Here is a 23,065-nt window from a genome sequence, read left to right on the forward strand (position 1 = left end):
AATTTTAGTTTATTGTAAACATTTTAAGTATTATTAAAGTGTGATTTATGTAACAATGGAACAAAATAAAAATTTATTCTATACATAATATTGAATTATTTTACATATTTTAAAATGTTTGATTTTTAGATATTATCTTTGTATTTAAACTTTAAAGTAATTTTTTATTGTATACTTTTTAAAAATTTATATAAACTATTTTTAATTATTTTTAAATTATTTATTATTTTACACATACTGTATATCTATGTTATTTTATACTTTGTAAGTACCTGCCTAAGTTATTTATTTGTAACCTAAACATAGACATAGACATACGATACTGTTTTTTATTTATCATTAAAACTTTATAGGTACACAAATATATAGTTACAAATTTTAAATGCATATATTAGAACATTTACTAAAATTTTAAGTAATGGATTGTAAACTGCTTTTTTCCAGATTTTAATAAATTATTTAAAGTTTACTTATACATGTGGTCCATTACCCTAAAAATATAACTAATCAAGTTGATATCTAGTAAGTACAGTGATTCCCAACGCGGACGTTACCACCCCCTTGTGGGCATTTTTTATTTTGAAGGGGGCGTTTTTCTGAGGGGAGCGCTAAGGAGCACACTCATCTATCATTTACGTTTTTATTATTCATATTATTAATAGGTATTTAAATATAAAATCAACTAAATTGTAGCATTACAATGTTAGATTATAGTTTTTCTTTAATTAAATAGCTTATCAAAAAATAAGATGTTAATATTTTGAAAAAATTGATTGAGGGGGGGGGGGGCAGTATGAGATTTTTAAAATCTAAAAATAACGCTGAGTAAAAAAAGGTTGCGAAACACTAATCTAGTATATTGGCAATAGGAATAGCACAATCAATAGACATGGAACACAAGGAGAAGATCATAATAAAATTGTATAATATCAAATGAAAAAAAAATGTTTAAGACACTAAAATTAATAAAAAAAAATATTGTCATGAACAAAAAATATACAGCCGGTGACAAAGAAAAAAGTAAATAAGAAACAATAATTAAAAATAACTGGCAATCATTCATATACTTTTTATATAAAATCAGCTGAACCTTGGCAATCACGTGGTCAATTCGTTGTTTTCTTGGGCAATGTTCATAAAGCTCTAAAAATATGTACGAACATTGTTAATTTATGAAATAAATTCGATAAACACATAATTCGATCAGGTTCCAATTGTACCTCAACAGCTATGTTTTGTAATAACTCAGACGTTTCAGTTCCCGTTTGTTCAACCATTTTGTAAAAAAATCCATCTTTATTTTTCAACAAGTTATAAGGGTGGTCGAATTCGACCACTGTTCCAGCATCCATAACAAGCACCCTATCAGAATCCATGACTGTGTTCAAACGGTGAGCGATAGTTAACACTGTACATGACCGGAATTTATTTCTAATCGTATTTTGAATCAAAGCATCGGTCCTGAGAATAAAAAAAAATTTTACAATACACTCAGATTTACGATTAGACGAGAGAAACATAATTGCAATCGATTTTATATGAATTGTATCATTTACTGTGAATCGACATTGGCAGTAGCTTCGTCTAGCACAAGGAGTTTATTACTACGCACTATAGCTCTGGCTAAACACACTAATTGCCTTTGACCCACGCTGAAATTAGATCCACCCTCAGACATTTTTGAGTTCAAACCGTCGGGCAAATCCTCTACAATGGTTTTAAGTTCAACCTTAAACAATAATAAATTAACAAAATATAAAACTTACTTTGATTCTTTGTAATAATTATAATAAATATTTAAGTTGTGTTTGAAAATTATAAGTGAAAAAAAATTACTTCTTCTAAAGCATTCCAAAGGGCATGGTCTGGGTGTTCGTTTAAAGGATCTAGATTTTTTCGCATTGATCCCGTAAACAAAATTGGTTCTTGAGGAATAATTGAAATTTTGGAACGTAAATCGTGTAATCCTAGTTCATGTATTTCTATACCATCAATAGTGATATTGCCCTCATTTAGAGCTAGTCTAAATAACGCTCCTATTAAAGACGATTTTCCTGCTCCAGTTCGACCAACAATTCCTATCTATAAATTAAAAAAAAATTATTTAAATATTAAAGCAGTTGAAATAATATTAATTAGACATAAAGTATGTAATTGTTAATATTACTTTTTCCATTGCCTGAATTTGAATATTAAGATTTTTTAAAACATGCGCCGTATCTAAACTATAACGTAGATAAAAATTTTCAAACACAATTTGACCTTTATCTGGCCATTCTTTTGGTGGTTTTTTATCTAAAACAAAAATAAGAAAATATCTATGTTTTAATGATAAGTATTACATACTTTATATATCACTGCTTACGTATGCAATATAATGTTATGTTAATCAGAGATCTAAATTTACTAATGTAATATTTATTTAACTATAATAATAATGTGATCAATAAAATTTATATTAAACATTAAACTATGAATAGAAATTCTTATGTATTACGTTTATTAGTGATTGCCATATTATCTTTAAGATTTAGGTAAGTTTAAGTTAAATATTTCTTTATACCTTGGCCTTAAACAAAATGTGTTTTTAAACATTTTAATCAAATAACACCTTAGCAGTCTTGTAGATCATCTGACAAAAAGTATTCTAAATAATTTTTTATAAATATATCGTAACCTAAATTTTTAATACTTTTATTTTATATTTTAATATTCTTTTTTTTCTTTTTAATTTTTTTTTCATTTAAAAATTTTAAATCTGGCTAGTGATTATTAGAATTTTAGTAAACCACTATATGGACACTAAAAGCTAGTGTCCAGTTTTTTTATTGTCAAAATCAATAATTAAGTATATTTGCTTATGAATTTATAAAGAAAATTATTAATTAATATATATTATGACTGTTATAGTTATTTTATTTACTCTACTAAAAAATGTATATTAAATTAATTTAATATTCTCAAAAAATTTTAAAATGTATTATTCAGAATATATATTTTTTAAAGTATTCAAATATGCATTTTGAATATTTTTTTAAACCGTTTATTTGAATGTGCATCCCAAAAACAAATTTAAAGTATTGTTTAGGAGACTAATCTGTCTTTGGGATAAGAAACATTTATTTCTGGTCTTCATTTTAAAATAATGTTATTTTTGTAGATAATGATGTTGTAGAATAAGTTACTGCAATGAATATTACCTTGTGAAGATTCAAGTTCCGCTTCCTGTGGAACATTTGTATACTCAAGTACTCTTTCAACAGATGTCATCTGATTATCTAATTGTGCAAACTGTCTTATTCCCCACTGGAGTGAACCCGTCAAACTAATTGCTTGAGTTATAACTAGTCCAACATCTCCCCCAAAAATATCTAAAAATTAAGTAGATATTAGATTAACCAAAATAAATTTGAAAAAATAATTAATATATTACCATTTTCGACGACTAAAAAACTAAATGTTAAAATAGTAATATATATGAGACAGATTATATCCAACGCAAAACCTAACGCTTCGGTGGATGAAATAAAAATATACCACGCTGAAGAATGTAAATCCTAAACATTTTAAACAAAATAGAAATATTTTATTTTATTTCAATATCATATAGATTTTTATCTTACTTGATGATTATCGAACTCTCGAGACAAAACTTCTTCGGCTTCAAATGCTCTTATTGTTGATAAACCTTGAAGTGATGCGTTCATGTATCCTAATATGGGACTTCGAGCTAAATATTTTATTTAAAAAGTATAACAATTTTCAATTAAAAAATCTTTACGATAAATTATGTACATTCAAGTTTCAATAATTCGAGTTTCAACGTGAGTAAAAATACATTCCGTAGTAAGTTAATTCATTTTAACTTATTAGGTACTCAAAATATATTACGTTTATGATTTATTATGACTAGAAACAAATCGAGTTATTGATAATTAAATATACTATTAAATATACATTTCTGCACTTACAAACTCCTTCCAAACGTTTGATACTACGTGATGTAGATAAATAATACACTACTGTGTAATAAAATAATACCCCAATGAAAAATGTAGGTATAAGAAGGTAAACATTTACTATTCCAACCACAGCTATAATTCCCATTAGTGACAATGAATTCTAGTTTAAAAAGTGTATATAAAAAAAATATGTTAAAAATACAATAAACAGTTTGTGCATACATATTTCAAAGTTATTTTTGGACATCAAATATTTGAAGCATATAACACGTTTGCACAAAAAATACATGAGTACCAAAATAAACAATTTTTATAAAATATACCTACTAATAAATATATTTATAATTATTATTTGTATTTATTAATTTTCTGTTCGTAATCACTATTCATTTTTATTTAATATAAATATAACTAAAAAAAAAAATATTTTTTAATAACTTAGGTTTTATACTAAACCACGAACATGTTGACAATGTAATATACCTAATTATTAAAATTGTATTATTATTATTATTATTATTATTAGTTTTACAGCGATAACCAATATACAGTTCAAGAGTTTTAGGCTTATATATTCTATTTATATTAACGCACAAAAGCATTTTCAAAAATGTGTCACACAAATTAAACAATAAACAGTAAAGTTTATAGTGTTTGTGCAAACATGCCATGGCCCATATTACTAAGCAATGTCTCAAATTAATGTGTTAAAATTTTAAAAGTTTACGTAAACTGATGATATACATATATAAAATCCATTGATGGAACTGTTATCATTTCATCAATAGCTCCAATATCTTTTGTAAAGCGGTTCAGAATCCGACCTAATAAGATAATTAATACTGATTAAATATAAATTCATATTTATTTAACTATTTATTAAATTTTCTACCAGATGAATTTGTATTAAAAAAATACATTGTTGCTCTGGTAATAGCGTTGAACATATTGGTGTGTAAATTCATGGAAGTGGATATGAAAACTGATACGAATGTAGCACATCTTATAAAAACAACTATTATCAACGTTACGTTTATGACAGTGTACACAATAACACAACATTGGCGAGATATTACCCGGTGTGAATCAGATATCGTGTATGTCATAAAATTATTAGTATTCATAGATTTACTCTCCGTATTACGAAAAACGTTGTCTTCTAAATTAACCCTATAAAAATGTATAATTTTTAGCATTGAAATTAAACTGATAAATGAAATAAAAGTCAAAGTACCAATAACTTATCCAGTAATCTCCTCCAGTACTTAGCATTTGAGTGAAAATGCATATGAATAACAAAAATGATATTTTAAAAGCATTTCCTCCAGCAGTAATATAAGACAAATAAACACTATGTGAAACTTTTCCAGAAGACCGAGTTTCAGCCACTTCAACGGGTTCTGCCTGAGTTCCGTTTAATTTATTTTCATCAATAGAAGACGCAATACTTTTAATAGAACTTTGACGAGATAAATTTGATAACTGCTCCAGACTGTTATTAATTACATTAGTAGTATCAATTTCACCATCGGTGGTTCCTTCCGATGATTTAAGCAATTTTGTAAAGTCTAAGCCAGAAGATTGAAGTTCCTGATATGAACCTTCGGCTAATATATTTGCCTAGAAAACAATAATTTAAACATATTATTATTAAAAAGTATTAACTTCCAAAACTATAAACGAATTAAGTGCTCACATTTTCCATTAAAACGATTTGGTCAACATTCGACAAGTATTGTATTTGATGAGTAATTAGAATACAGGTTTTTTTTTTGAGGTAATCTGTGAATTAAAAATATAATTTCATTAAATATGACGTGTTTTAACGACAATTATACAAGAAATTGGTACCCTTGATGCATTTCTCAAATAAATGTTTTCCAACGTGTGTGTCAACAGCAGATAGAGGGTCGTCCAATAAGTAAATATCGGCTTCTTTATATATAGCTCTGTAAAAAAAATAAATAAAAAACATTAAATAATCATTGACATTATTAGAGACAGTACTAATTTTCTACTTGCCTCGCTAGATTTACTCTCGCTCTTTGACCACCACTAAGTGAAACTCCTCTTTCTCCAACTAAAGATCTGTCACCATAAGGAAGTTGTTTAAAATCGGTTTTCAACGCGCATACTTTTACAACCTAATAAATGACTTCCGTGAAATTTACAATTTTTATAATAAACGTATGAATTTATATTTTTTTAAATAATACTTCTTTGTAACGATTTGGATCCATTGGCGAGCCAAAAAGTATGTTCTGTTGAATTGAACCGTTAAACAACCATGGCTCTTGAGACGCGTATGATATTGTGCCGCTTACGGAAATACTTCCTTCGCAAAGTGGTAATTCTCGTAAAATCGCTTGAATCAGTGAACTCTGTATAATATGTAACGTTTTATCGTGTTATTATTTCGATAGTTTTCTAAACAGAACTTGTATACTTTTCCGGCTCCGACGGGCCCAATCACTGCAACCAACCGCCCTGGTCTAACGGATAAATTAATGTTATTTAAACAATTATCGGGTTGATTGAGTATCCATTTAGCCGATGCATTTAAAACGTCTATTCCAAAGTTATCCGATTGGTTCATATTTTCTTCATTATCATTTCTATTCATTGCAAAATGATGGTTATTAAAATTTAACATTTCAACACTATTCTTCGTCTTTGATGGTTTTTCTGGTGTTGAAGACAATATTTCATTATCATGTATATACTTTTCGTCTTGTAGGAAAAATGTCTTTATAAATAAAAATAATATTATTTTCGAATTTAAAAAGTAATTATTTTTAGAATTTAACATGTTTATTTTTTTCTGACAATATTAAATATTTTTTTCATACCTGAATACGTTTTATAGATATTAGCATCTCAGCTAACGTTAGAATACCTTGTGGAAAAAATACTGACATTGTTGTCAATATCTTTAAGTACGAGAGTATAACAAAAATCTAAAAATATGTCAAAATAATTAATATTTATGAACAATGAATTATTAATTATAATAGTATATTATTAATAGATATTATGTTAAATATTATTTGAATAAATTTGTATTTACTTTTTGCGTGTTTATATAGTTTCCTAATAATACGTATGATAAAATACTTGTAAATAACGCGATTCTGAGATGAAATATTACAAAAGATTGTAAAAATACTCTGATGAATAAAACTCCTCTGATTTGTTTAAGTTCCAATCTTTAACAACATGATTATAAATTATAAATTATACATTATTTAGTATTATTATAATATTATATTATTATGTAAATCTAAAATACATCACATACTTTCTTGCTAACTGTACAAGCACTGCAAAAGGTTTCTCCCAAGTGTACATCTTAATCACTTGTATGCCTGATATTATTTCGTTCATTAGCCTTACTCTTTCGTCGGTCCTGGGGGCTGTTCTTGACCGGTATTCGGAAGTTTTCTTTCCTAGCCATCCTTAAATTGAAATTTTTACCAATTATTATTTTTATGCCTTATAACAATGCATTAAATTCGTGACGACGTAACAATGATTTCTCTACATACCTTGTAGAGGAATAAATAAAAGAAATATAGCCACTCCAATTAATGATGATACACCGAGTTCTTGCCACAAAAAATATGTGACCACAATTGTTTGCAGTGGTCCGACCCATAAAAAGTGTATGAATATAAATGCTATATCGAATCGATTTGCATCGTTTGATAATAAATTTACCACTTGGCCGATTGTGGTTTCACCTAGAGATGTTTTACTTAATCGCAATGCCTATTTTTAAGACAAAATATTTTTGAAAACTACAATTATTTTTTCTTACTCCAAATCACATGAAACTGCATATTACCCTTTTTTTTAAAAAATTATTTTTAAATTTGTGACGATTTTGAGTTATCGAATGCGTTTTAAAGCAACCATCCAATTAAAACGTTAAATATTATATATAAAAAAAACTAAATATACTTTTTGAAATATTATTATGTACAAAAATGTTTACTTAATCTTCTCGGTAGTTATATTTAATCAACTCTTTTTTTAATAATAAAAATGTATGACCTGTTTATTATTTTATAGTAAGCGTACATTATATTATTAATAAGTCTATAGATTATACTTTTACTTGGAAATATTATTAATTATGAGTATATTTAATGGTTTCATTAATTTAGTTAACTACATAATATATATTATATATATTAATAATTAATAGTATACCTTTTTATATATTACTGAACAACAAGCCACTCGAATCTTCATTCCGAGACGTCCCATTTCCATTTGTGAATAATGAAACAATAATATATTAGCCAACATGTTTAATAATAGACCAGAAGCATAATAATATGCATGATTCAAGCCCTTAGTATTAGACTTGTCAGGGTTGAAATATTCTAATAATCCAGCAATAAATATGGGTTGTGACATTCTACAAAAGAATACATTCATAAAAATCAAGATAATTTGTTATTTATACAAAAACAATATTAAAAAAAAAATAACTCATAGTTATATATTTAAAATATGTGTGTGTGTGCATTTCTATAGTATATATTATATAACATATTATAAATAACTCCAGTGACCTATGACTAATCATTTAATTATTTGCAAATTTTAGAAAATACGGTTTATTCAAAATTTCCACTAAATAAATAAACAACAAAAAATATAATTATTAAACCTTAAAAGGATGCAACACCCGTATATGTGTTGTCTCAATCTTACAAATGTACAACATGGCAAAAACTGTTTTTCACGGGAAAGAACTGAGAAAGCTGCAGTCATAACTAAGAAACGAATTTTTCACCACTTATAAAGGAAAACTTTAGCTGTAAAATTCAGTTTTTATTTTTTCGATATCACTCATACTAAAAAAGTTATTGTTGTTTCAAAATCAATTATTTTTAAACTTGAATAACTTTTTCTGTAGTTCCGTTGTTAAAAAAATAAAAACGATATTTCATACCTAAATTTCTCATTTATACGTGATGAAAATTTTGTTTCTTAGTTATAACTATAGCCCTCTCAATTCTTTCCCGTGCAGAACAGTTTTTGCTATGTTTTACATTTGTAACACGGAATAAACACATACAGGTGTAGCGTCCTTTTAATATTTAGTTTTCGAAAATCACAGTTAGGAACTACCTACTAACATTAATACAATTCAACATAGAGATTACTTAACAATTAATTATAAACAGTAAACGTATTTCATAATATTATTATTTTTTAAATATTAATTAAGAACATTGTAATCAATATTTTTAATACTGGTCAATTATTTTTTATTACCTTATTTAATATTAATACCTATATTATTTGGACAACAAACAAAATTATATGATTATATAATTACTATTCATTTTAAAAATGAAATTATGTGATAAACACAGTTTTCCCAATGCAACGATTATTTTATACATTTACCTTAATACAATTTCAACAAATGCTAGTATTAACCCATATAACATGAGTTTAGCACCAAACATTAGAACTAATACCCTTAGCAAGCTAGGTTTTCTACTATTTTTTTTTGCTTGAACCATCTCGACTTTCCATCTCCTAGTATAGAAAAAAATGTAACACAATTTATTAAAATAAATTACTTATTTAAAATAGAATCTTAAAATTTTAACAAGTTTACTTTTTTAACTCGATTCCTAATAATGATGATCTGTCGTTATTTAGAGGTATATATAAATCATTGAATTCTAAATCCCTTTTCCGACCAACTTTGAAAAGTTTGAAAATCCAGCTAAAACAAACAAATTATAATTGAAAAAAAAGAGGTCAAGTTGGTACCGTTCTGATTCTGAACGGAGATGATTTATCAGCCAAGGATATAATTTTATAGTGGTTGGTGAAAAAGGTGGTTATATTTGAATGGCCTGAATACACCAAAATGTAAGTTCTTTTATAATTATTATAAACCAAATTTATGCAAATTCTTGTATTAAATTTTCAACTCTTAGCTACTTGTGTAAAAATGTTTATGATTTATATCTACAAAATAATTTGCAAGTATATTATATTCATGATTTTGACTAATTTTTGTCAATATTTAAACTTCAAATGTTAATAAAAAAAAAAATTGTGCCTGGGTATTCTTATAATTTTTTAATTAAGACTAACTTAAGAGGAACTTTGTGTTAAATTTTCAAGGATTTTAACTCTGCCAAAAATTTTATCAATATTTAATATTTATAATAAAAAGAACTAAACAAAAACACATATTTTAAATGCCTATAAATAACATTAAAATAAGTAAAATATTTTTAAAATTAAATTATGTAAAGAAGATGCCAAACTAAATAACTGGTGAAATTTTCAAATATACCTCCGACTTATACTTTTTGAATAATAACAAATATATAAAAACGTTTATGGATAAATCGTTATCCTTACGCAATTTCTTAAAAATTAAAAATTCAAATGGTCATAACATTTTTCCTATAATAACGATTTGAGTTTTCTCTATAGCTATTTGAAAGAAAACTTATGGAAAACTAAACGTTGAATTTTTTAACGTTAGATATAAACACAAAAATTTTTATGATTTTTCAACTACAAAATTACTTGTAAATTTTCACGATTTGATATAATTATGTATCGTAAAAGTTTGAACTATAAACGTTTATAAAAAAATTGTGATTAACGATTTTTGATTTTTTTTTTTTTTAACTACAATAAGAACAACTCATAAGGAACCTTGTATTAGATTCTTTTAAGTTAAAAAAAAAATTCTCAAAAAAATCGAAAATTTCAATTATTTATAGTAATTAGCTTTTTTGTTACAACCATATAAAACAATCGATTTAGTCGAAAACTGGTTTTGCGTAAAATTTCCCTTTTTTACTTTGAAAGTATTATACACAAATAAATTAGTGTAGGTTAGGATAGTATTATTAGGTATATTGAGAATAAACCAAATAATATCAGACACAATTTACTACTGAAACACTAGTAATAAATTTATAAATATATAATAATAGGTGTATAGTAATAGCCAATAGGTATATTCTTATTAAAAAGCCCTGAAAGTGTAATTTTAATTTTGTTAAATTCTAGTTTCTAAACTAACATACAAATTTTTCTAATTATTAATTAATAGGTTTAACAAAATTCACCTATATGTAAAGATTTCAAAGATATTTGCTTTGGCTCGTGGATTTAGAGGCCGCTCTTCTTTATGACCAGCATCCATTCTTGACCTATAATATTAAAAAAAACAAACAAACAAACAAACAATCAATTTAAAATAAGTTTTAAATGTTAAAATAAATTGAATCATTGAAACTTGATAATTCATCAAATAGTATACATTTATTATGGATACTAAAGTATACAGATTTTCAATCAATTGTATGGAATAGAATGAAAGTTTCAACTGATATAAGTTAATGGTTTATAGAGCTTACAATTATAATCACTTAGGTATAAATAATACCAATTTGACAATACATTTAATTGAAACTCATATAGACCATAGTACTCGAATTTCGTTATAATGAAGAGTAATAATTCATATAATATTATATATTGTACTTATTAACATAATATTAATATAGACTGTATACTTTTTGTCAAAATAAAATATATGTAAAATACACAAAACATATTTTTTAATAACGCTAACATAATTTAATATATTATTATAAAAACTTTAGATTACCTACGTACCGTTTGTGACGAATGTATAAAAAATGTATTTAATACAATGATAAGTATAGATCCGCTAAATAAACAGTTCAAATGTTCTTACAATAGATTATAATTTATTGAAACACATATTATTCTTTCTATTTTCTAATGTATGATTGCTTAATCTGAACATGAAATAAAACTAGTTTTAGACAAAAATAAAAACATTGTCATTTAACTGCACATTTTTTCGAAAATTAAAATGATTACGATTAAAACTGTTTTAAACATTATTTTAACATGTTTCATTAAGAATTATAACAAAATATTATATAACAGGATATGAGTTTAGATAATCAATAACTATATTTCATATTTAACATTAAAATACAAGTCCAATACCTGTTATGGTTTAAAAATAAAAATTACAAAATGAAGCTAAACAGACTATTGGTCCCTTATAGGTCACTTAGGTCGTGAACATGATATGTTATAAAGTATGATTCAATTGACTTATTCACTGATATCCATGTAAAACGTTTTTTTTTATAAGTTATAAAAAGTTATTTATAAGTTTTTATAAGCGTTATAACTTCCATAATTACAGTTTTGTGAATAGTCAAATCTAATAATTATATAATATATTCCATTTTTTCATTACACATTATTTATAGTTATAATAATGATTTTCTAAAATATAAAGTATGTATTTTTTTAAATCTAAAATGTGAGTTACCTACCGGAGACTTTAAAAAAATACTATAGTCAATCAATAAAATGTAAAATATAGTAATTTCTCAATGATTTTTAAATAGATGTGAATTTTAAGAACTTTTGTGTTAATAATCTAATTGATTTAAAATATATTCTTAATAAAATTAAACTTTAATAAATTGAACACCCAGTATATATAACCAGCATTAGCAGTCAGATAACACTTATTATGTATGAATCTGTGTTAATAATCTTATATAAATGCAAAAAAAACCGTTATTCAAGCTTTTTAACCTCTGTGGAAAAAATGCTTAGTGTAATGCTAGAATTATATTTGCTATAACTTATCGACAACTTTAAAATTAATTTTTAGCTTAAACAACTAAAAATTAGTAGTTTTACTAAAAAAAATTGGAGGTTATTCGAAAAAATATTACTTTTTATAAAACATTCATTCTTTAGTTCTTTTATAAAAAATTGCTAACCAACAAACTTTATGATTATTAATTAAAATAACACACTTAAGTAACATATACAACTGCCTACATAACTAGTTATTTATCAAGCTTAGCCACTGAGGTAGGTTTTACTGTTATAAATTATTAGTCTTAACTTAAGACGTAGTATACTACACGGTTTTATATAAGACCGTGGTATGCTATAAATTAATAAATTATATAATGAGGCTATACTACATCGCCCATGGAAACTTGAATTTAGCACACTTCTTTCACCACGGTCCCATTTTATTTATTTTTAATTGAAACATTAAATATGGTTTTATATTTTTGTTCAATTTTTTTTTTTTTTTTTTAAAAAAACTATCAAAAAATTCAATTAATTTATTAAATAATAAATTGTTACTGGTATTCGAAATCAAAAAAAAATGAAAACTGGTAATCGAAACAGAAATATAAATCGGTAGGAATATTTTTGGTGTCAATCCTTAGACTTTTTTCTAGAAAATATTCCCTTTCACTATTTGATTCAAAATCAATATAATAAGACGTATTTATGCAATAAATATTTCTAGGACTGCAGTCCTCAGTGTTCTCACAGCTGGTAATAATTATACAAAGCTATACTCATCACGGTTGACGGTTGTAACATAAATTGAAAATTATCATAAACTTTTTAAAATATTTGAAGTTGAACATTATTTATAACATTTCCTATTCACTTTTATTACAAATTCTTATACATTTTTATCCAAGACTGTAAAGGTTAACAGATAATATAAACTAATAATTATATAAAATATGAGTACCTATTTTAAAAGTTATTAATTACAAATTTCAATGAAAAAATAATTAACTGTTCACCTTAATAACCTATAAAATTATGTATTAGTCTAGAGTTATAACTCTCAAATTATAAACAAATGACTATATTTCACATAAATATATGAGAAATTCCAATTTATATTTATATATTAAGTATATTTGGTTACCTCGTATACCTAAGTAGGTATTAGTTAGAGCGCCACAGTAGCTCGGACGTAAGTTATCACTTATCAGTCATATTACATATATGTTAACAATAATATAGTCACGTTGCATCTAAATTCTAAAAAAAAGTTAAAACTGCAATAAGTTGTTTATTATTATTTTATGTGACAGGTTATACACACAAATCAAAATTTAATATACATAATTTGTATACCTATGATGAATCAATAAAAAAATATTGTATACGTTCTGATGAGTTTATAGTTGTTTCACACAGCCGAAACAAAATTATATGAATTGCTAAAAAAATTAACAAACTATACTTATAAAAATTAAAATAAACATAACAGAAATAAGGTATAATGTAAACTAATTTTACTATTAACTTGAGTCTATAGGTAATATAAAACCTGAAATTAGTACGTAGCAACTAGCAAGTCTCTAACGACTCAAACCTAGCCACTTGTCATGATAACCTAGCTTTATAGTTTTTATTAAATTGAAATAAGCCATAAGGTTAATGATTGACATTATAATATAAAGATGTATTTTTTTAAATTCTGAGTGGAACAATAAATTTATTAATTTTATAGTGCTGTGTATTATAGTCCTGTGTGCTTAATTTCGAAAACGTGCAAATTATTATGTAGTTAGAAATTCATAAAAAATTTCCTTTTCATAACTAACATTGAAAAATTAACTACAATAAAAACGAAAATTTTACTGGAAAGTCACATTAATATTAATGACTGTTTATAGTTCAAATTTATATATAACTTACGATATTCATTATTCAAGCCGCTGTTTAATAACTAGGTATTTATCTTCAAACAATTCATGCTTTTCGTTGATATTTAAAAACAAATAACTTTTAGGTATATTATAAATCTTAGCAGTGACATTTTCAAAATTTGAAGATTAGATCTAAGAGATTATATTTTTATACCATAAACCTATTCATACCGTTTTATGGTAAGGCGGTATTGACTCAAAAGTTAATAACAATAATACAATATAATTTAAATTATATTTATTATATAAATATTACGAAAAACTAGTTCTTCTAAATTGACCCTAAAAAAATATTATTATAGGAAATAAATGCAATGATTTCAGTAACTAATAAATTAGTTTAATATACTTTTAATTGTAAAATTGTTTTAATTGCATTATCAAAAAATATATTATGAAATTAACTTGATGATATAGATAGGCTGATTGATGAACTCCGCTCAAAATTGTTTTTTTCTTTTTGTATATAATATTAAAATGATATATCATTGAGATTGAATTCAAATTTAACACATTCATTTAAAGTGACCCATTCGACGTCTATTCTAGTATACCAGAGCAGTAACTACTAACTAGGGTTGCCAACCGTCCAGTTTTCACCTGGACAGTACAGATAATTAAATTATTTAATTTTGTTTTCTTTGAAATAATTCAAAATTTTATACTTTTTTTATTGTAGAGCTATTTATAAATCATCGGATATTAAATATTTACTTATTAGATGATTCTTTATCTGCTATTGACACTCATGTTAGCAAATGTTTATTTGAGATATGCATTAAAAGTAATTTTGAATACAATCTAAATTCTAAGGTTGTCTTAATCGTCAATAACTGTCTAAAATTTATTTTTTTTATATAATTTGTAAAAGAAGAACTTGAATTCTAATAAAATTACTCATCAACTACAATATTTAACTAAAATTGATCAAATTGTTTTAATGGAAAATGTTAGTATTATTAAATATATAATTATGAGATGTATCCATTTTATGGTTTACTAGAGCCACCATGTATTTTTTCAACACTAATTCATCTGGTAAAAATTGTGTAGATTATTGTATATTAATTAGGTATACATAATTTATTTATTTTATTTTATCAGGACGAATTCTCAATCGATTTTCAAAAGACATGGGTGCAATTGACGAAATGTTACCTGTTGCTTTAATGGATTGTATACAAGTAATATTAATATTAACTAAATCAAAAATATATGGAACCAAATCCTATAATTTATGTTCATTATAGATTGGATTAACACTGTTGGGAATCATTATCGTTGTTGGACTGGTTAATGTATATCTTATGATACCAACATTTATAGTTGGGATAGTCTTTTATAAAATTCGAGTTTTCTATTTGTCGACTTCTCGAAGTGTTAAACGATTGGAAGGAGTTAGTAAGCACACATGAGTTTTTATGGCTCATTATTGATATTGTGAAATAATATAATATTTTAAATGTGAATTTTATTTATTTTTTTAACAAAAATTAGCTCGAAGTCCTGTATTTGCACATTTAAATGCATCTTTACAAGGATCTACCAGGACTGGTGCTGGAAAGTCGCCTCTGATAGGAGCATTGTTAGATTAACTGTGAATGAAGGATCCATACTTGTCGATGATTTAGACATTAATGACATGGGATTACATTAAGTTAAATCCAAACCTTACTTCATTTCTTAGAAACCAGTTTTGTTCCCAGGAACAATGCAAAAAAGTTCAGATCCTTGTGATGAATACCCAGATCATGTCCTTTGGAATGGTTTAGACGAAATAGGTAAGATCAATATGTATTTTTTAATTTTTTGATACTTATGGTATTAGTAATGCTTATGTTTGAATAATAGTTACAATTCTCATATTAATCATGATACTGTTGTTCAATATTGAACTTAAGGATGCAGTTGAAGATTTACCTAGTTAACTCAAAAATGTCTGAAGGTGGTTCTAATTTCAGTTCTAATTTTGCCTGATTTGATGCTAATGAGGAACAGGTAGTCTCAAATGAAAGTTGATACATAAATAATTAAGAGAAGACTATACCCGTATGTGTTGTCTCTGTCTTACAAATGTAAAACATGAAAGCAAAAACAGCAAAAACTGTTTTGCACGGGAAACATCAAGAAGGCTAATATGTGAAATATCATTTCAATTTTTTCAATATCAGAACTACAAAAAAAGTTATTTAAGTTTAAAAATAATTGATTTTGTAATAATAAAACTTTTTTAGTATGAGTGATTTTGACAAAATAAAAACAATATTTCACAGTTAAAATTCTCCTTTAAATGTGGTGAAAAGTTCGATTCATAGTTATGACTGTAGCCTTCTCGGTTCTTTTCCCAGAAAAGCAGTTTTTGCCGTTTTATATTTGTACGACTGACGTAACACATACGGGTATAGAGTTCTCTTAAATTATACAATACAAAAAAAAAAAAAATTATATTTGAAAAAAAAAACTAAAATAGGTACTATTTTTGTTATTAAAGAAATGCCTGTAAAAGTATATTATTATTTACGTAATATTCAGAGACTTATTATAAAACTCCAAAGAACAGCCTAAAACTAAGTATACAAATTTGTGTAAGAGTTGGAAATTAGGAAGTGTTAAATATTTCAAATAATTATTTAAATTATTAACAACAATAATTAAACAGCTCATATATCTACATTATAGTCATAGCACATTTTGTATAAATAATTGCTTTATAAATCTTTGATAAATGTGAAACTAATATCTTTATAAATTACTCATATTATGAAATTTCTTGGAACAGAAAAATAGACAACACTTAAGTACAAAAGTGATCATCTTTAATTTAACAAAATAAACATGTAGAATTTAACAGACAACAACTTACTTATCCCTATAGTATACAATATAAACCATAAAACAAAATGTTTAAATGTCTTGAAAATACTAACATTGACTACTAAAAACTAATTTGATTTGAAATTGAAACGTAAATATAGGATAAACTTGTTGTACAAAGTTTTCTTAAAATAACACAGCAATTTTAACATTGTGAAAATTGATCATGGTCATTAAAAAAATGTTTTATAATAATAATGTATTATGTAAGGCATCATGTGATTAATATTAATAACTTTGGAAAAAAATAACTATGTATTTCCATTTGTGTCATCTACATCTTCGTCAATTAGTTTGATTGGAGATTCTCTAGTCAACTGCTGGGTTTTATAGCTCTATACAAACAAATTTATTTCATTAAATCAACATTAGATTATGCCACATGTTGATAGTCAAACAAAAATGGAAAATTATAAAATATATTACCTCGGCAGCTACACTATGTAACAATTCAGCTGTCGCCTTTCCAGTTTGATCCACCATTTTGTACAAAAACCCATCCTTGTTTTTCAACAAATTGTGTGGATGATCGAATTCAACCATTTTACCAGCATCCATTACAAGAACCTTGTCCGAATCCATGACGGTATTCAATCGATGAGCGATTGTTAAGACTGTACACATTTTAAACTTATTTCTAATTGTATTTTGAATCAACGCATCAGTTCTGTAAAAATAAAACAAGAAATCATGTAGCTTGAATATTTTACAGAATCAATAGATGATAGTTGTTTTATGGTTTATTTATTACTGTGGATCAACATTGGCAGTGGCTTCATCCAACACAAGGACTTTATTGTTTCGAACAATAGCTCTAGCTAAACACACCAATTGTCTTTGGCCAACACTGAAATTAGAACCACCTTCAGACATTTTTGAGTTTAGACCACCAGGTAAATCTTCAACTGCATCCTTAAGTTCAACCTTGAACAACAGTATTATGATTAATATGCGAATTGTAACTATTATTCAAGCATAAGTATTAAAATACATATCAATCATTACTTCGTCTAAAGCATTCCAAAGGGCATGATCTGGGTATTCATCAAAAGGATCTAAATTTTTTCGCATTGTTCCTGAAAATAAAACTGGTTCCTGAGGAATGATGGAAAGTTTGGATCTAAGTTCATGTAATCCCAAATCATTTATGTCTAAATCATCAACAAATATGGAACCTTCATTCACAGCTAATCTAAATAATGCTCCTATCAAGGACGATTTTCCAGCACCAGTTCTACCAACAATTCCGATCTAAATACAATATAGTCATTAATAACTGTTTTAAAATATGATTTAATACTAAAAATTACTTTTTCCATCGATTCAATTTTTATATTGAGATCTTTCAAAACATGTGGTGAATCTTGACTATAACGTAAATAAAAGTTTTTGAATATAATTTGTCCTTTCTGGGGCCATTCTTTTGATGGTTTTTTCTCTAGAAACAATTATTAACAAAACATCATGCTCAGTGTCATTTAATTTATGCTTGGTTATTAAACAATTAATTAAAACTACCGGGAGGTGATTCAAGAGCAGATTCTTGTGGGGCATTTGTATATTCTAGTACTCTTTCAACTGATGTCATTTGGTTTTCCAATTCTGCCGATTGTCTCATTCCCCATTGGAACATACCAGTCAGTCCAATTGCTTGAGTAATAGCCAGACCTACATTTCCTCCAAATGTATCTAAAATTAAATCAAATAAATAATGCTTACAACATATGAACATTTGTATTATTTTATAATTATTTTTTTAACTTACTGCTGCCCATGATTAAGAAGCTGAATGTTACTACACTTATATAGACAAGGCAGACCATATCTAGCCAAAAACCAAATGCTCTACTTGAAGATATAAATAAATACCATGCTGAAGAATGTAAATCCTAAAATTGTTGAAATAATAAACATTTAAATGATACAAAAAAAAAGTATATATTTTATACCTATATATAAAATATGTATAGCTATTTTTACTAACTTGGTGGTTGTCAAATTCTTTAGATAAAATTTGTTCTGCTTCAAATGCTCTAATTGTTGTTAAACCTTGTAAAGATGCGTTTAAATGTGCAAATACAGGACTTCGAGCTAATTTTTGTTAAAAAAATAAATAAAATTCACATTTAAAATATTATATTATTTCACAATATCAATAATGAGCCATAAAAACTCATGTGTGCTTACTAACTCCTTCCAATCGTTTAACACTTCGAGAAGTCGACAAATAGAAAACTCGAATTTTATAAAAGACTATCCCAACTATAAATGTTGGTATCATAAGATATACATTAACCAGTCCAACAACGATAATGATTCCCAACAGTGTTAATCCAATCTATAATGAACATAAATTATAGGATTTGGTTCCATATATTTTTGATTTAGTTAATATTAATATTACTTGTATACAATCCATTAAAGCAACAGGTAACATTTCGTCAATTGCACCCATGTCTTTTGAAAATCGATTGAGAATTCGTCCTGATAAAATAAAATAAATAAATTATGTATACCTAATTAATATACAATAATCTACACAATTTTTACCAGATGAATTAGTGTTGAAAAAATACATGGTGGCTCTAGTAATAGCATTGAACATTTTGTTGTGCAGGTTCATAGACGCTCTCATACAAACTGACACAAATGTAGCAGATCTAATAAGTGTAGATAATATCATAGAAAATGTCAAGACAGCAAAAACTATGACACAAGTTTGCCGTGAAATCGTCCACCATAACAATTTATCAGATATACCACTAGTTGTTGATGTAGTTGTACTATTATTGTCGGTAGGTGTCAATATTCTATCATTTACACTACTTGTATTACGAAAAACTAATTCTTCTAAATTGACCCTAAAAAAAAAAAATTAGATATGTAATAAAATAAATACCAAAATTATAATAGTGCTGTGTAGTACCAATATGTTATCCAATAATCTCCTCCAGATGCTAAGACTTGGGTGAAAACACACATGAACAATAAAAATGATATTTTACAAACATTTCCACCAGCAGAAAAATATGATGAGTATACAGTAAGCGAAATATTTCCAGATGAACGAGTTTCAGCTACTTCAATTGGTTCTTCCTGAGTTCCGAGTTTACCCTCATCAACGGACGAAGCAACGCTTTGAATAGAAACTTGTCGTGATAAAATGGTACGTGGACTTAATGTATGGGTACTAGCATATTTAGAACTAGATTCATTATCTGATACAGCAGTTGTTTCTACTAAAGAACCAAGCAATTTTGTAAAGTCTAAACCAGAAGCTTGAAGTTCCTGGTATGAACCTTCAGCTAATATATTTGCCTAAAATAAAATATTACATAGTCATTAACCATTATTTATAATTACTTATTTTATTTATTTAACATTTATCACATTTAAACCACAAAAATGCATACATCACATAATTATATATTTAATAATACTAACATTTTCCATTAAAACAATTTGATCAACTTTAGTTAAATATTGTAATTGATGAGTAATTAGAATACAAGTTTTCTCTTTCAAATAGCCTAAAAAAAATTGAATTATTCACAGTTATTTAATTATGACAACTTTAGATTGTATTTAAAATTACCTTTTATGCATATCTCAAATAAATGTTTGCCAACATGAGTGTCTACAGCAGATAAAGGATCATCCAATAAGTAAATATCCGCTGGTTTATAAATAGCTCTGTAACAAAAAAGCATAAAATTTTGAATTATTTCAAAGAAAAAAAAAAGTAATTTAATTATATGGTGTAAGGATCATATTAAAAGTTTCTTTTTCAACTAGCACAAAAAAGAAAATTAGTGCAATGTACTTTACTATTCACTAATTATATTTAACAGGATAAAACATTTCAAACACAATCGAAAGTAATATACAATGACTTCTAATATAATAATACATTTAATCAAATAAATATTATAAAAAGGTAGACAAAATATGGTTACTACTCTGCTGACTAGATGACGAGTGGGTCACTTAAAATGAATGTGTTAAATTTGAATTCAATGATATATCATTCTATTCTAATATTCTACAGAAAAAAAACAATTTTGAGCAATGATCATCAATCAGTCTATATCATTAAGTTAATTTCATAATATGTTTTTTGATAATGCAATTAAAACAATTTTACAATTTATTAAAAGTATATTGAACTAATTTATTAGTTACTTAAATCATGGCATTTATTACCTATGATAATACTAATATAATAAATATAATTTAAACCATATTATATTATTGTTACTAACTTTTGAGTCAATACCGGCTTACCATAAAATGGTATGAATAGGTTTATGGTATAATAATATAATATCTTAAATCCAATCAGATCTACAAATTTTGAAAATGTCACTACGTAAATTTAATTTATAGTATTCATAAAAATTTTAAATCTCCATGAATGTTTTTAAATTATAATATAATATGAGAATTATTATTCATTATTTAAATATGTCATTTAATCATCATTTGTACTTCAAATGTTTATAAAAAATAATTGTATTCATGTATGTCTTAAATTTTTTAGTTCCAATGTCACACTAAATGAGGAATATTGTATTCAATTTGTATTAAAAAAAACACTTGTAGTTTGTAAATTGTTCTGATTTTGTAAAAATTTGAAATGTGAAAAAAAAATTGACCTATGTTTTTTCATAATATTTATACAGATACAAAAATAACTATAGTAGGTTTATTTTGTAATATAGGTGAATTTCCAAATAATTAATTTTATACAGTACCTAATTTATGGGAAAAAACTATAAAAAAATCAAAAATTTCTCATAACTAAATAGCTCAAAAAAAAAAAAACTCAAAATATTTTTAATTTTATTATATTGTATAGAAAATAATAATTTCTACACTTAATGAAATTTGATGAAAAATTAAAGTTTTACGCTTATTTGCTTTTAAATTATAATAAAATATGTAAATCAGTTTTGGTTTAGTGTAAAAATTCTCATTTTTATTTACTTTTTATATTTGCCCATAATAAAGATTATTTCTGGGAATTTTTTACTTTTGATCTTCTAAAATACCTATTTAGTTTTATATTAGATACCACCCCTAAAACTTAAAATCAAAACATTTTTTCACCCCCAAAATAATAATAACAGCAAAAAAATACTGATTATTGTAAAATCAATACATTTGTCGCTCTGCATAGAAGCTAAAATGATTACTAATTATTATTCTTAAGAACTTGCTTGCAACAAGTCATCAACTGAACTTACCTAGCTAAATTAATTCTTGCTCTTTGTCCGCCACTAAGTGAAACACCTCTTTCTCCTACAATTGTTCTATCACCATAAGGAAACTGTTCAAAATCTGTTTTCAATGCACATACTTTAATAACCTGGTTTACAAAAAAATAAGTTCACAAATTAATACTATGGATCAGAACATTTTACTAATTTGTTACTTTTCTATAGCGTTCTTTGTCCATTGGCAAACCAAATAAAATATTTTGTTGAACCGATCCGGCAAATAACCACGGTTCTTGCGATGCATAAGATACTACACCACGCACAGAAATATTTCCTTCGGAAAGTGGCAATTCTCGTAAAATTGCGTGTAATAATGAACTCTGTAATAGATTTTATAATATTATAATCGAAATTATAT

The 23,065-nt window shown here is 25.6% G+C and overlaps 3 protein-coding genes across 6 annotated transcripts in view; 1 reads left to right on the top strand and 2 right to left on the bottom strand.

Moving 5' to 3' along the window:
* Positions 1 to 897: 897 nt before the first annotated feature.
* Positions 898 to 11,971, bottom strand: LOC114120583 (probable multidrug resistance-associated protein lethal(2)03659). Its single transcript, XM_050204992.1, has 26 exons — positions 11,640 to 11,971; positions 11,087 to 11,170; positions 9,604 to 9,714; positions 9,387 to 9,521; positions 8,175 to 8,385; positions 7,508 to 7,730; positions 7,261 to 7,417; positions 7,030 to 7,168; positions 6,812 to 6,919; positions 6,409 to 6,708; positions 6,179 to 6,343; positions 5,985 to 6,106; positions 5,814 to 5,911; positions 5,659 to 5,744; positions 5,197 to 5,582; positions 4,855 to 5,132; positions 4,707 to 4,786; positions 3,972 to 4,122; positions 3,624 to 3,730; positions 3,434 to 3,557; positions 3,201 to 3,371; positions 2,168 to 2,295; positions 1,837 to 2,082; positions 1,557 to 1,729; positions 1,221 to 1,461; positions 898 to 1,143 (listed from the first exon to the last, which is right to left on the bottom strand). Exons 2-26 carry the CDS (start codon positions 11,161 to 11,163, stop codon positions 1,099 to 1,101), a joined length of 4,062 nt encoding a protein of 1,353 aa, XP_050060949.1. The 5' UTR covers positions 11,164 to 11,170; positions 11,640 to 11,971; the 3' UTR covers positions 898 to 1,098.
* Positions 11,972 to 15,556: 3,585 nt separating this feature from the next.
* On the top strand, positions 15,557 to 16,149 carry LOC114120582 (probable multidrug resistance-associated protein lethal(2)03659). Its single transcript, XM_027982530.2, has 4 exons — positions 15,557 to 15,592; positions 15,659 to 15,738; positions 15,805 to 15,955; positions 16,052 to 16,149. The coding sequence occupies exons 1-4, from the start codon at positions 15,565 to 15,567 to the stop codon at positions 16,147 to 16,149; spliced, it is 357 nt and encodes a 118-aa protein (XP_027838331.1). The 5' UTR covers positions 15,557 to 15,564.
* Positions 16,150 to 17,348: 1,199 nt separating this feature from the next.
* Positions 17,349 to 23,065, bottom strand: part of LOC114120579 (probable multidrug resistance-associated protein lethal(2)03659) — a 39,938-nt gene continuing 34,221 nt past the window's right edge. For all 4 annotated transcript variants that reach the window (XM_027982525.2, XM_027982523.2, XM_027982524.2 and 1 more), the window contains 16 exons: positions 22,863 to 23,027; positions 22,675 to 22,796; positions 21,024 to 21,121; positions 20,873 to 20,958; positions 20,355 to 20,746; positions 19,979 to 20,289; positions 19,833 to 19,912; positions 19,616 to 19,766; positions 19,413 to 19,519; positions 19,194 to 19,317; positions 18,947 to 19,117; positions 18,739 to 18,866; positions 18,434 to 18,679; positions 18,180 to 18,352; positions 17,855 to 18,095; positions 17,349 to 17,763 (listed from right to left, as the gene is read on the bottom strand). In XM_027982525.2, coding sequence (XP_027838326.2) covers positions 17,680 to 17,763; positions 17,855 to 18,095; positions 18,180 to 18,352; positions 18,434 to 18,679; positions 18,739 to 18,866; positions 18,947 to 19,117; positions 19,194 to 19,317; positions 19,413 to 19,519; positions 19,616 to 19,766; positions 19,833 to 19,912; positions 19,979 to 20,289; positions 20,355 to 20,746; positions 20,873 to 20,958; positions 21,024 to 21,121; positions 22,675 to 22,796; positions 22,863 to 23,027 — 2,679 coding nt within the window. In that variant the 3' untranslated portion in view covers positions 17,349 to 17,679. The remainder of the gene's footprint in view (positions 17,764 to 17,854; positions 18,096 to 18,179; positions 18,353 to 18,433; positions 18,680 to 18,738; positions 18,867 to 18,946; positions 19,118 to 19,193; positions 19,318 to 19,412; positions 19,520 to 19,615; positions 19,767 to 19,832; positions 19,913 to 19,978; positions 20,290 to 20,354; positions 20,747 to 20,872; positions 20,959 to 21,023; positions 21,122 to 22,674; positions 22,797 to 22,862; positions 23,028 to 23,065) is intronic.

Source organism: Aphis gossypii, chromosome 3, assembly GCF_020184175.1.
Source record: "Aphis gossypii isolate Hap1 chromosome 3, ASM2018417v2, whole genome shotgun sequence".
In the NCBI taxonomy this organism is placed as follows: Eukaryota; Metazoa; Arthropoda; class Insecta; order Hemiptera; family Aphididae; genus Aphis; species Aphis gossypii.